Below are 14,354 nucleotides of genomic sequence, written 5' to 3' on the forward strand. Positions count from 1 at the left end.
AAATATCCTTAGAGTCATCAGCACATCATTAATGAGAGACTGCTGAAACGTGGGGGTGTTCTTGGTGCTCTGCCTCTCTGTGACGCCAGGGAGGACGAAGAGACACTGTGTCTGTCCCCCGAGGACCCAGCTGAAAACAGAGGGAGAATTCGACCTGAGAGATGTGTCCAGTGAAGAATGTGGACGTACACCAAGGGGACACCTCACATTCAGCTCCGGAGCTGAAAGAGGTGCCGGAGTCACGGTCTCTGCTCTTCCTCTGTTTGTCCATCTCAGTGGCCATAGGAGGGTCTGGCACAGACATCCTGACGATGGAGACCAGTAAGACGCAGTCCTTTTTTAATCATGAATGTGTTCGACTCTGGCCCAGAGAGCTTCTGAAGAGCAGTGAAGTGTGTGTTTCTCTCATATAGAGCACTGTAAAGAGGCCTTGTGCCTTCCCCTGGTCGCTCTCTCAGCTTCAGTTCAGCTCGGTCCACAGTGTGGGGCTGTCTGAGGTGTAGAGGTGGGTCGGAGTGTTCATCCGCACTGAGGGGACCCTCTCTCTGAAGAGATAAGAGAAGTTTAACAGTGTAACACCACATTCAGCTCAAATCCTTTCTGTTTTCACAAATAAACCTTACTTTCATTAAACAGATATTTACTAGTGCTGCAGAAATGTTACTGTGTCCCTCACTAAAGACTCAGAGAAACACTCAAGTGACTCCACTACGCCACCTAGGGACTTTCACTCCAAGAAATGTAACGTAAAAAGCCCACAGACACCTGATACATTTAGAAAACATCGAGACATGACTGAGTTCAGTTCAAAATGTTTAATAACCATTTAAAAGATGCACTTCCATCAATCAGCAAACATTCAGAGCTTTATCAGTGTCCTGTTTACTTTCTATAAGCAGAGACAGTACAACAGGAGCTTCTTCAGGGCCCTGCTACTAAAGACGGGGAAAGGAAGGAGGACACAGACAGAGGTACACTGACTGTGCAGGTTTCCACTGGTGGGACAGCTACACACACTCCTGAAATAAAATGTAAACAACACCTTTAATAAAAAACACACAAAAGAAACTAAATGGAACTTAAAATAAGGATTAACAATGCCTTTAATACCAAATATACCACAGCAAACTACATTTAAATCAAGACTGAATACCTTTTAATGCTAAATAGGAAAGTGAATCTTAAACTGAAAACAAAAAACACAAAAACAAACCCCAGAAAAGAAATAATTTCAAAGTAAACACTCTACTCAAACTGAACAAATCAGCAGTGTCTCCAATGAGAAGCTCTTCTGGATTAAAAAGGTGTTTCCTACGTCTGGTCCAGCCAATGGTAACGGACCAGCCCAGACCCTGAATTAAAACACTGTTTAAAGCATCACCAAAGAATGGTCCACTGGAGTGAACAGAGCTGATATGACTCTAAAAGATCTTCCAGCTCTGTGAAACAAGTAAAATCAATTAAGCACAACCCTCTAAATCCAGAACAGATAGACCGTCTGTCTAAAGAGTTTAAGCATCCAAAGGAAATGGGCATTGATCCTTTCTTAACGCAAATGACATGTAAAATCAAACTGTATTCTCTCCATCCATTAGACATCATATCTGTGTGCTCACAAATACTCCTGCCGGATGAGGTTGAAGTCATGGAGGAATATTATGAGACACAGATAGATAAGTTGAAATCTAGTAATAATCTAGAAAAGCAGTGCAGGGATGTAATATGGGGTTGTTTACAGTACATTAGGAACTGTTAAGGGTCTACTGTTTGCTGGAAAAAGGTTGTGGAATGTCATCAGGGCAAAAATGCGTTTGTGAGTCAGTACACACAGAGGTTTGCTGAAATGTTTTTGCTCCATGGGAGAAGTTCAGAGTTTGTTTCAGTTGCAGATGTTCTCCCTGTCAGGGAAAGCAAATGTGTTGATTGTGGTTGATAAATTTTCACATTGGATAGATGCTTATCCAACCAAAAAGGGAAATGCTTTTCACACAACCAAAGTACTGGTCCAAGACTATATTCCACGTTGGGGTTTGCCTGACATCATAGAGTCTGACCAGGGAACACACTTCACAGGAAAAGCAGTGCAGGAAGTGATGAAAATGTTGCAGGTTAAATGGAAGGTCCATTGTCTGTACAGACCTCAAGCATCTGGTCAGGTGGAATAACAGAATAAAAATATAAAGCAGCATTTATCAAAAATACACCAAAGTGGGGTTTCTTGGGTGGATGTGCTACCTGCTGCATTGTGTAGTATCAGAGCCTCACCTACACGCAAAATTGGTTTGAGTCCATATGAAATCATTACAGGATGTGCCATGTCACTACCAGGAAGTATTGATCTTAGACAGGCAGATGTGTATCTTATTTCAGATGCCTTATTAATGTACTGTAAGCAGCTCACCAATTCTGTACACCATTCATGTACAACAACATGTTAAAGATGCTTGGACTGAGCCTTCCAGTAGGGGACATCCAATTGTTCCTGGACAATTTGTGATGATTAAAAATCACACAGTTGGTCCACTTGAGACAAAATGGAATGGCCCATTCCAAGTGCTTTTAGTAACAGATGCAGCACTGTTGTGTCAAGGGAGGAAAAGTAGTGTTACCACATAACTAGGGACAGATGGCTGAACTGGTTGGGAGAGCTTTTGGAAGAACTGTAAGCATGTAGGCTATAGGGTCCACACCCAAAGTGAAGACACCCTTTTTTCTCCCTACGATTAGCATTCCACACTTCCAGCCAGGATCTTAGGAGCCCAGTGTTAGGTAGGGTAAGACGTGGTAATACTCAATGAAATAGTGAAATAATGTTCTTCAAAATGTTACAATTTTATATACAGTCAACATGATACTGCCAAGTCTTTTTTTTTTGTTTGTTTACTTGACACTACCAAGTTTTTTTTTTTTTGTTTGTTTTTGTACCTTCTAGGTAAAGTCAAGAATAACAGTGGATAAACTGAAACTCCTTTGGAGATTTCTACATGGGTGTGTTCATCTCACCATTCCTGATAATCCAGCCTAGTTCATCAAGGAAGATGACAGAAATAAAAATGGGATTGTTGTTTCTTCTACTGACTCTATGGACTACATGTGCTGCTGTTCACATCTCAGATGCGAGCAGTGACAATGTCTTCCAACTACACTACACTACACTACACTACTCTACACTAACAATTATATCTAATGTAGGATACATTAGGAAAGAAATAAGGCCTATTCCACTTAGAAATATGAAAAAGTTTTCATTTTGTTTATTTTTGTTGTTTTATGTTTCTTTAGTTTATTGTGTGTACGTTTTCTTTTACGTACAAGAGGGAGTAATGTTGTATTGTTTTTCCTTTATTTTAATTGTACCATTTCTCCTGGAATTTGGACTGGTTTGGAGATCACATGTTCCCTGGCCTTACCTCGTCTGATAAGCTCAGACAAATATGGTTAATTTTACGACTGTGCACCAGGAACTCAGATGATGGCCTAAGTTGTTTATGGTATGTTTACGACAGTGATACGTTACAACGGTTCATCCTGTTTTTAGATCCTGTTTAGATAATGATCAATGGAAATGGGGTATAAAGATATGTACCTCTCACAGACCATCAGATCAGTTTAAGAACAGTCTGAGACCATCAGCGCTCTCAATAAACAGCATTATATCCTGACTGGTCTCCCCTCTTCACTTTGAAACCACCAGAAAACCAGTTTACAACAGCAGTCAAACCAACATAAAGGATTTGGCTGAGAATAACTCACAGCTGCATAAACCTTCCATTTAACCAAGCAGCTTACAGGGCAGATATTCATAATAACAGGAATTAACTGCATTCAAAAGTGGTAGTTGTTAATGAAGAAAGAGTACATCGAACTGAAATGAGAATTATTTAATATTAAATTTTGTTATTTTACTTGAGAAGAGACGCTGAAGTTTGTTGTTAGGAGGAAAATATGGCTGAAATTGACATAAAAATACTCAGGAATATGACATGTGTCTTCTTTGTAGTCTAGTGAGTTGGATGAACTTGAATTTAGCTGGAAGTTGAAACAACTCAACATTATATATTTTTTTTTACGGCCAGCATAAATAAGTACCACAAACATATAACAAAATATAAATCTTTATTAAGGCTTTAAGTGTTAAAATATTAAGTACAATTGTCTAGGGGGAAGATTTAGAGTGATGATGAATTAGAAATAAAAGTGATTTCAAACCGGACATAGCCAGTGTTCAGTTCCAGGGGAGGTCCTGAATCCTACAATAAGAGAGAGAGAGAGAGAGAGAGAGACCACAGAACAAGATGTCCTCTCAACATGCCCTATAAGATTGGCAGAGGAGCTATAAGAAGGGCTTGTTCTTAGAGCTCCTCTGCCAGTTTCCCCACAGGTGTAGCCAAGTATGCCTCCAACTCCACCCACTGGCCTTTCCAGTTTCTAACTCAGCCAGCAGAGGGCACAAAATGGGTTCATCACATCTCCCCTCCCAAAAAAAAGGTGTCCCTAAGGGACGAGCCCTGTGAACTCTCATCACCTCCACTTCTATCCCATCACCCTGGAAATAGGAATAACAAGACAGTTAACAGCCAATACAAGACAAGGAACAACATTATTTTGCCCTTGAATATGTCTAATCATCAGATTAAAGGACTGCAAAAGCAGACTCCAATGCATTATCCTGACATTTTGGTTTTTCATGTGTGCTATGAACAATAAAGTTTTATGGTCAGTATAAACCATAACTGTCCCAACATTTGAATGCCAATGTTTCCTTCTCTATAGTAGACTAAGCCTGCTGATGTCAGTTGAACTTCTTGGAAAAGTAGCATACAGGATGTTCAATTCCATCCAACCCCATTGGCAGCAATACAGGGCCCATTCCACCATCACTAGCATCTATAGCAAGACAAAATCATTTACAGAAATCTGGGGGAAGTAAAACTGGAGCAGTTATCAAGAGAGCCTTGGTCTCTTCAAATTGCTTCTTGGGCCTCCTCCAACCATTTAAAAGGAATTTTAGCACCTAAAAGGTCTGTCAATGGTGCGACTACCATAACAAAGTTCTTACAAAAACCTCAATAATAGCCTACCATGCCCAAAAATCTTTGGAATCCTCTCCTGTCTGAATTTACATTTAGCAAGATTAACAGTTAGATTAGCTACTTTTAGGCTGCTAAAGAGCTCTCCAATTTGCTTCACATGTCAAACTTACTTACATAGATGGCTGAACCAACTCAATCGATGCAGTCATTTAACCTGGGTAAAGATTAACAATCAGGCTTAGTCACAGCATTCAGTCTCCGGTAATCAGTAGAAAACTGATATGTACCATCTGGCTTATTCACTAAAAGGCAAAGAAAACTCCACGCACTACAACTAGGATCAACCAAGTTATTAGCACCAAGATAATTCATCTCATTCCTTAAGGTTTCCTCTTTTAACAGAACTCATTAAAACTGCTGTTTAAAAGGCTGTGCAAGCCCTACATTAATGTCATGTTTTAGGACAGAGGTACATCCAGGTACATCTGGAAATAAAGAGAAAAATGACTCCATCAACTCCAAAATATTGCTTCTTTGCTGCCCTATTAATTGTGGCAGATAATTATCCAATACTGTCCGCATCTCATTATTTTGGAGACATCCCTCAACTATCTCCCATGATGGTACTTTCACACCATCATTGACTTGCCTCAAAGTACAACCCCTGGCAAAAATTATGGAATCACCAGTCTCTGAGGATGTTCCTTCAGTTGTTTAATTTTTTAGAAAAAAAGCAGATCACATATATGACAAAAAACTAAAGGCATTTCAAATGGCAACTTTCTGGCTTTAAGAAACACTAAAAGAAATCAAGAAAAATAATTGTGGTGGCCAGTAACAGTTAGATTTTTAGAACAAGCACAGGGAATATATTATGGAATCACTCAATTCTGGAGAAAAATTATGGAATCACCCTGCAAATATTTATTACAAATACTAACACCTGCATCAGATTAAAGCTGCTCGTTAGTATGCAGGTAAAAAGGAGTGATCGCACCTTGGAGAGCTGTTGCAACAAGTGGACTGACATGAATCATGGCTCCAACACCAGAGATGTCAATTGAAACAAAGGAGAGGATTATCAAACTCCTTAAAGAGGGTAAATCATCACGCAATGTTGCACAAGATGTTGGTTGTTCACAGTCAGCTTGTCTAAAACCTGGACCAAGTACAAGCAACATGGGAAGGTGATTAAAGACAAGCGTACTGGTAGACCAAGGAAGACATCAAAGCATCAAGACAGACAACTTAAAGCAATATGCTTTGAAAACAGACAATGTACAGCAAAACAAATGAGGAACAAATGGGAGGAAACAGTCTGTGACCGAACTGTAAGAAACCGCCTGAAGGAAATGGGATTTACACACAGAAAAGCTAAAAGAAAGCCATCACTAACACCTAAACAGAAAAAAACAAGGTTACAATGGGCTAAGGAAAGGCAGTCGTGGACTGTGGATGACTGGATGAAAGTCATATTCAGTGATGAATCTCAAATCTGCATTGGGCAAGGTGATGATGCTGGAACTTTTGTTTGGTGCCGTTCCAATGAGATTTATGCAGAAGACTGTCTGAAGAAAACATGCCAATTTCCACAGTCATTGATGATATGGAGCTGCATGTCAGGTAAAGGCACTGAGGAGATGACTGTCATTACATCTTCAACAAAATGCACAGGTTTACATTGTCATTTTGGACACTTTTCTTATCCCATCTATTGAAAGGATGTTTGGGGATGATAAAATCATTTTTCAAGATGATAATGCATCTTGCCATTGAGAGAAATCTGTGAAAACATTCCATGAGGAAAGACACATAAGGTCAATGTCATGGCCTGCAAAGAGTCCGGATCTCAATCCAATTGAAAATCTGTGGTGGAAGTTAAAGAAAATGGTCCATGAAAACGCTCCAACCTGCAAAGCTGATCTGGCAACAGCAATCAGAGAAAGCTGAAGCCAGATTGATGAAGAGTACTGTTTGTCACTCATTAAGTCAATGCCTCAGAGACTGCAAGCATTTATAAAAGCCAGAGGTGGTGCAACAAAGTACTAGTGATGTGCTGGAGTGTTATTTTGTTTGTCATGATTCCATAATTTTTTCCTCAGAATTCAGTGATTCCATAATATATTCCCTGTGCTTGTTCTAAAAATCTAACTGTTACTGGCTACCACAATTATTTTTCTTGATTTCTTTTAGTGTTTCTTAAAGCCAGAAAGTTGCCATTTGAAATGCCTTTAGTTTTTGGTCATGTCTGTGATCTGCTTTTTTTCTACAAAATTAAACAACTGAAGGAACATCCTCAGAGACTGGTGATTCCATAATTTGTGCCAGGGGTTGTATTTGCAGACAAATCTTTCTCTGTGTCATGGTTTGGCAGGACAGGCAAGGGAGACGGACCTACATACAAGGAATATTATTTACAACAAAGACAGAATCAAAATAAACACAGGTAATACAGAAAGAATGAAGACAAGACTAAACTAAACCGAATTAAACAAAGACAGACAGGAAAAAACCATGAACCAGGGTAGATACATGTAAACACAGAGACACAGAAACACACATCTACACACACAAGAGCCAACAAAGGAGCACTGAAACAAAGGTACTATATATACACACAGCACAGGCAAGGAACACCTGGGACAGATAACGAGAGGGCAGGACTACAAAGAAGCACAACGAGAGGGTGGAGCTAAGGCGGGACAAGGGTGGAGACAGGAGCAATAACAAACAGAACCATGTGCAAGAGCACATGGCCGGGAAAACAGACATGACCAGGGCGTGACACTCTGCCTCACAAGCAGTCTTATTAATCAAGATAACAAATACATAGGAATAATATGGTTTAAGCAAATTAAGATGACATACTTGAATCTCCTTTCTCCAGTCTTGTCTTCTCAACAAATAGTTATGAGCGGAAAGACACCTGTCAATAGTATAAGGACCTGCAAACCTTGCCTAAAAAGGATTTCCTACCACAGGTAACAAAGCTAACACTTGATCCTATGGATTATACTTACGAATCCAAGCCTACCGATCAAACAGATGCTGCATTTTTGCTTGGGCCTTTCCCAATTTTCTGTGAGCTACCACCCGAGCTTGATACAGCCTATAATGAAACCTCCTTACATAATCCTCCGCATTCTCTGGAGGATCATCAGAGTTCCAATTATCACTTACTAAAGCAGTAGGCCCTCAAACTGTATGAGGAAATACTAATTAATTTGGGCTGAAACCCATGCTTTCCTGCACTACGTCTGGAAGAGCAAGAAGCAACCACGGAAAGCCTTCTTCCCAGTCAGCCCCAAGATCCACACAGGAAGCTCTCAATAAAGACTTCAAGGTCTGATGAAAGAAATCCAAAGCACCTTGACTTTGGGGGTTGTAGGCACTTGAAATATTACGTCTTGCTTAATTTTGCCTCATAGCTTTTGGAATGTGCCTAGACATAAAATGAGACCCATGGTCTGACTGCATTATTTTTGGAATGCCAAACACGGATATAAAGTTAGTCAACGCCTTCAAAATAGCCTTTGTGTTTATTGATCATACATGATAAGCTGCCAGCTAGCAAGTAGACTGACACATTATAGTGAGCAAATAACAGTGGCCTGCCTTTGAGCAGGGCAAAGGGCCCACCCAATCCACTATCAAATGTTTAAAAGGTTTTAATGCAATAGAAATTGGTTGCAATTGAGCAACAGGCACCTTTTGGTTTGGCTTGCTAGTAAGTTGACATGTGTGACACGTCCTAATATAACTAGCTACATCTCTTTTCAGCTTAGTCCAAAAAAAACCTGTGTGAAACCAGATCATAGGTTTTTTCACCCCTGTATACCCTGCTATGCCATCATGAGCCACTTTCAACACTGCATTCTGGTTGCTGGGTACTGCTACCTGAACGACTTCCTCAGTGAAACCATCTCTAACAAAAGGCCACTTCTAGTGCAGGAAACACTCTCTCAATAAATAAAAGGGTAATTTGCCCTCTGATTTACATTCAGAAATAACCTGTGAGAAGAATGATTTGAGAATAGTGTCATCTGCCTGCTCTTTTATTAAATCTTCTCGAGAAACCTGTAAAAGAGAAGTCAATGGACTTTGAAGCACTTTATCTAGCTTAGAATGACCAACCTCTTGTAGTTCAGCCAAGCTATCAGCCCTAACGCTGTCTATACAGCTGCCATCCTTAGTATTACAACAATTATCAACTGGGTTACCATAATACTTTCTCTCAGTAGCACTAAAACCACTCCCACCTTCTTTTGACTGAAAAAGTATCACACAAAGCAGTGTCCCGTTCCTTTTTCATCAAATTTGATCGCTCTGCCATAGGCCTACTCAGAAAGTCTCCTTCTTAATTTCTTTTTCCATGCATGCCTAAATACAAAAATGCTCATTTATTTCACATAAGCCCATCTACTTCTAAAATACCACATTTAACTGTAACATCACTAAATTCCAAATACACATATGCTTTACTTTGTTAAATACTTCACTGACTTACCACTTTGGCGAAAATCTCACACACGCATGCGGACAAAAACATTGCTGTCTTTTTCTCATTGGATCTCCCCTGTGCTAGAACTGATGACCCGTGCACCCATGGAAACTGAACCCTGTAACTTGGGTTCCCAGTAACTCTGAGTCCTAACTGCCTAAACAATAAACTAAATCCTTCCTCTAGTCTTCAAAGACGAACAAGTCTCGAGGCAACTTTAAATGCTAACTTCATAACACCTGATCTTATGACTTAGATCAAGTGCCTGAAATGCGTATCCCCAACAGAGAATGAAATCTCCACCTGGATTTACCTCCAAACACAAAAAAGGAAAAATAACAAAACAAAATAACAAAGAAGTGAGCCAATGGAAGAACTGAAACAGTCCAGCTGGAACATTGTAACTACTCCGAGTTACTTACTACAGTGATTTTACGGTTCATCTAAATGCCTATTAGTAAATCATATAGCTAATTTTGGACAAGCACCCCTAATTTTTTATGTTACAGCCAGCTTGTTTCAGGCGCAACATAAATAAGGAGGTAGACCATAAACTTATAATAAAAAAATAAGTATCTTTATTAAGGCTTTAAGTGTTAAAATGTTAAAAAATATTGTCTAGGGGAAAGAGAAAAAGAGAGAGAGAGAGAGGGAGAGAGGGAGAGAGAGAGAGAGAGTGAAAGAGAAAGAGAAAGAGAGGGAGACCACAGTACAAGATGTTCTCTCAGCATGTGACATTAAACACATCTCTCGAGCCCTGCTTATAGCTCCTCTGCCAATTTCCCACAGGTATAGCCAAGTATATCTCCAACTCCACCAACTGGCCTTACCAGTCTCTATATTGGCCAGCATTGGGTGCAAAAGGGATCATCATACTTTCAATGCATTTATATGAATTCAAGGAATAATAAAAATTTTGAGTTGCATATAATGTACATGTACATGACGTACAGCTAAAAAACTAATTTTTAAGTAGAAGCTAATGAATTTCCTAAGTATGGCATGCTGAATCAAATAATAATTTTTTTTCAGTGTTGTAAAAAGCGTTATATAAATACATTTGATTTAATTAGATTTGATGATTTATCACATGGCCAATATGCTGTTGCTGCTAGCTAACAGTGTAGCAAGACAGCATGGATAGGAGAGCACACATGTATTCAGTGACCCACATGTACAGAAACACAGTCACATTAATATCAAGTTTATTTTAAAACCTAATGAAAGAGCATGCTAACACTGTGCATACCTTCAAGCAGACATAACCATCAATAAAATCCAGCATTAAAAATCTTGGTAACAGAGGATACATGAGCACAGCTAATCCACTCATACTTCACCTGGAGAGTAGCTAAACATCAGGGGGGATCCTCACTGCTATGGTGGCAGTGCAAAAATAATAAAAGTATTATGAAAGCAGAGCCTATGCCTGTCACACATGCCTAATGTTATGGGATAGCAGTGTATAAATTGGTTATGAATTGGTGACAGCTTGGGAATGCTCACATCTCTATAAGTTGTGAGGCGTTTTCATGTTTGTGAAGTTAAACTCTTGGCAGCCCGCTAAGGGAAAGCTGACATCAGATTAATGGAACATTCCATTTCTAAAGATGTGCAGGCATTTAATATTCCTGTATTGACAATATCATGTGTCTCAGGCAGGAAAAAATGACACTGACTTGTGTGCTAAATAATGAATTAAAACTAAATATTTTTATGCAAACACATCACGCATGCATATCCCACAAGTCATACAGAGTTCTCTATCATTCAAGGGATATGGTAATCTATGGTGTGCTCTTATGAGACATGGTACCAATTATTTTGGTCTGACAGGCAGGTTTATGTATGGCACAGACACCATAAAGCTCAGGCACTTTTATATCCCGTGGAAGATAAAGAATGCTGCACTCATCATCACTATTCACAAGGACAAAAAGTAGAACACATTTGACTGAATTGCTTCACTCAAAGTAAAAAAAAAGCTCTAACTGAACTGATTTACTCTAACAGAGCTCTGAACTGGGAGGATCTTCAGAGGAGGCACAGTTTTAAAAAGACAAAGGACCGGCAAAAGTGTCTCAGTGAATCTGTGTGTTAACGTGTGAATGTGTGTGTTAGTAAGAGGATCAGTGAATGAGAGTTTTCCTCTGTTCCAGTCCAGCTTCACTCTGACCCTCTGGATCTTCTGTGAAACTAAGAGGACAGTATCTGACTGTGGTGTTGACCAGGCTCTATATTGACCACTGTAATATCCCATACCCCACACTCCACTCCTGGAGCCTATGTCTCCCTTCCTTTGAGCTGACTCTGTCATCACTCCCACCTCCCATTCTTTGCTTTCTCCAACATCAACATCCCAGGAGTGTGTTCCTGAGTTAAACCCCTCAGAACCCAGCACACATTCACATTCATCAAATCTCTCTGGAAGATCAGGGAGCTGCTGTTTCTTATTCCATCTCACACTGGTTAAGTCATCAGACACAGTCAGAACAGGATGAGCAGTGTTGGGGTCCAGAGTCACAGGAGCTGAAAATAAAACACACACACACACACAGTATTTCTATACTCTTATTTTTGTGTTTCTATACACACATAAACACACTCAGAGACTCACTAAAGCTGATGATCTCCTGCATCTTCTCCCAGACGGTGAACTTCAGGTTGCTCAGGTGGTTGCTCACATGGAGCAGTGCTCCTGAAAGCCTCTCTGGATCTTGAAGTGTGCACTGAGCTCTGGAAGAAAATTCAGGAGTCAGTGCTGCTGTGGCTTTGAGTTCAGAACCACAGAAAAGAGAGAGACAGGAGACACAGCACTCACCTCTCCAGAGTGGACTTGTACTTCTGTAAAACAATGAGGCCAGTGAGGGTCACTGTGGTCATTTTAATCAGAAAGAAATAGAGAATAACGTCTGTGGACAAACCCTGACTAAAGTGTCCTCACCTGTAAGAAGGGGACGTCCTCGATGCTCATCTGCTCTTCTACGGCTCTGACCGTGTCTGAAAGGGATGAGATCTCTCTGCTGATCTTCTTGATCTTCTCCTTCATCCTCTGACTTTTCTGCTCCTCTTCCTCCCTCAGTGCAGCGATCCTGGCTGCCTCTTCATCTCTGAGAAACTGGTGGAGCTCCTCAAACTCCTCCTTAATCTGCCTCTCTGTGAGCCGAGCCTGAGTCTGGAGTCAAGAGGGGATGGAGTGAGAGAGGATTGATGATGTGATAATGTTTAACATTGTAATCTCTGTAGTGTTTGATTCTCACCTTTATATGTTCTGCAGTCTGATCCCAGTTCAGTTTACACTCTTTAAACAGATCCAGCTTCTTCTGCAGGGTCTTCAAAGCAGACTTGAGTTCATCCTGAAATAAATCAAAACACACTGGATTAAAACTGGGTTTAATTGTCCAGGGTTCAGTCACTGATCACTGGGCAACCTGGACTGAACAGTGTTCATCTACAGATGAGGTAATTAGTGACCAGCCTTTACTAATTGTAGCTGTGTAAATTCAAATTCATATCTGTCTGCACTTCAAAAGTTTTGTACTGCCATTTTACAGTCTCTTTTAAGTATGAGGACCATCATCTAGATAAGGGTGTTTGATTTTGATACCCCTAAATGTATTGAAAATCACTGTAAAGGAAACTGTAAAAGCTTTATAGTCTCTGCTGAATTTACCACACATTGTTACATATGCTACATTATAATAACAACTCTCTAATAGAAAGATTTCATCAGGTGGTATAGTTATAAATATAATTAAGCAATAATACACAAGAGGGAGTGTTATAATGTGATATATTGGCATTGGTGTACTGTGGTCATAGACACAAGGCGTGAAGTTCTGAAGATCAGTGACCAGAACCAGTATCTTTAGTTACAGTTTTCAAATTAGAAATTGGATGATGGGTTCACTGCACAGTGATAATTCTCTGTGCTCTTTCTTGAGCACCTTTAGCACCACAACCTAACAGACAGCATCAATGTTTGTGTTCAAGTATATACTATTCTGTGATTCCAGCAGTCAACAAATATTTCAGGTTCTGAAGCCTGTTTATTTTGGTGGTGATGTGCTAAACCTTTTAAAATTTGGTGCAATCCAAATGTTTTCCTTGTTGGAGGAAAATGGCTATCAGAAACCCACCCCCAGCATCTTGTAATAAACCATTTTTTCTGTCCTCTTTATCTGGAAAATATATGGTGAAAACTGTAATATACAACAACAATAATACACTTGAGGTTCTTTCTGTAATGTGAGATAATGGCTCTGGTTATTGATATTTGCGGCCTCATGCCTATGACCACAGTACACCAATATCTTACATTATAGCACTCTCTCGTGTATTATTGCTTAATTTTTATGCCCATTCTAATAAAAAATGACTGCCTTTTCATGTTTTAATCAAATCATGTAAACAGTGTGTTTACCTTGCAGTCTGTAACAGCTTCATCCACAGGGCAGAGCTTGTGGTTGGTGTGTTTTCTGGAAGTCTGACACACCACACACACCAGCTGCTGATCGTCCTGACAGAAGAGTTTGAGTTTCTCACTGTGCAGACTGCAGGGTGTTTCAGATCCTGCTGCAGCTTTCTGAATTCTCTCCTGTAAAAACTTGGCACTTTAAAGCCAAGCTTAAAGGAGGAACTTCTGGTGAAGATCTTCTTTTACACACTGGACACACTCTGGATACTTTGGTTTCCCAGAACCTCTGCAGACAGGCTTTACACACACTGTGACTACAGCGCAAAAGAACAGGATCCTTGAAAATTTCAGAGCACACAGGACACAAGAGATCCTCCTCCAAGAAAGGTTTGGAAGCCATTTC

At 40.0% G+C, this 14,354-nt stretch overlaps 1 protein-coding gene across 1 annotated transcript; it reads right to left on the reverse strand.

The window, feature by feature from the left end:
* Positions 1-10,190: 10,190 nt before the first annotated feature.
* LOC136701649 (E3 ubiquitin-protein ligase TRIM35-like) lies at positions 10,191-14,354 on the reverse strand. Its single transcript, XM_066676289.1, is given in 7 exon segments — positions 10,191-12,063; positions 12,152-12,270; positions 12,356-12,378; positions 12,479-12,709; positions 12,795-12,890; positions 13,958-14,141; positions 14,143-14,354. Coding segments are annotated over 7 exon segments (1,404 nt in total). The 5' UTR covers positions 14,352-14,354; the 3' UTR covers positions 10,191-11,521.

Source organism: Hoplias malabaricus, chromosome 7, assembly GCF_029633855.1.
Source record: "Hoplias malabaricus isolate fHopMal1 chromosome 7, fHopMal1.hap1, whole genome shotgun sequence".
Taxonomy (NCBI): domain Eukaryota; kingdom Metazoa; phylum Chordata; class Actinopteri; order Characiformes; family Erythrinidae; genus Hoplias; species Hoplias malabaricus.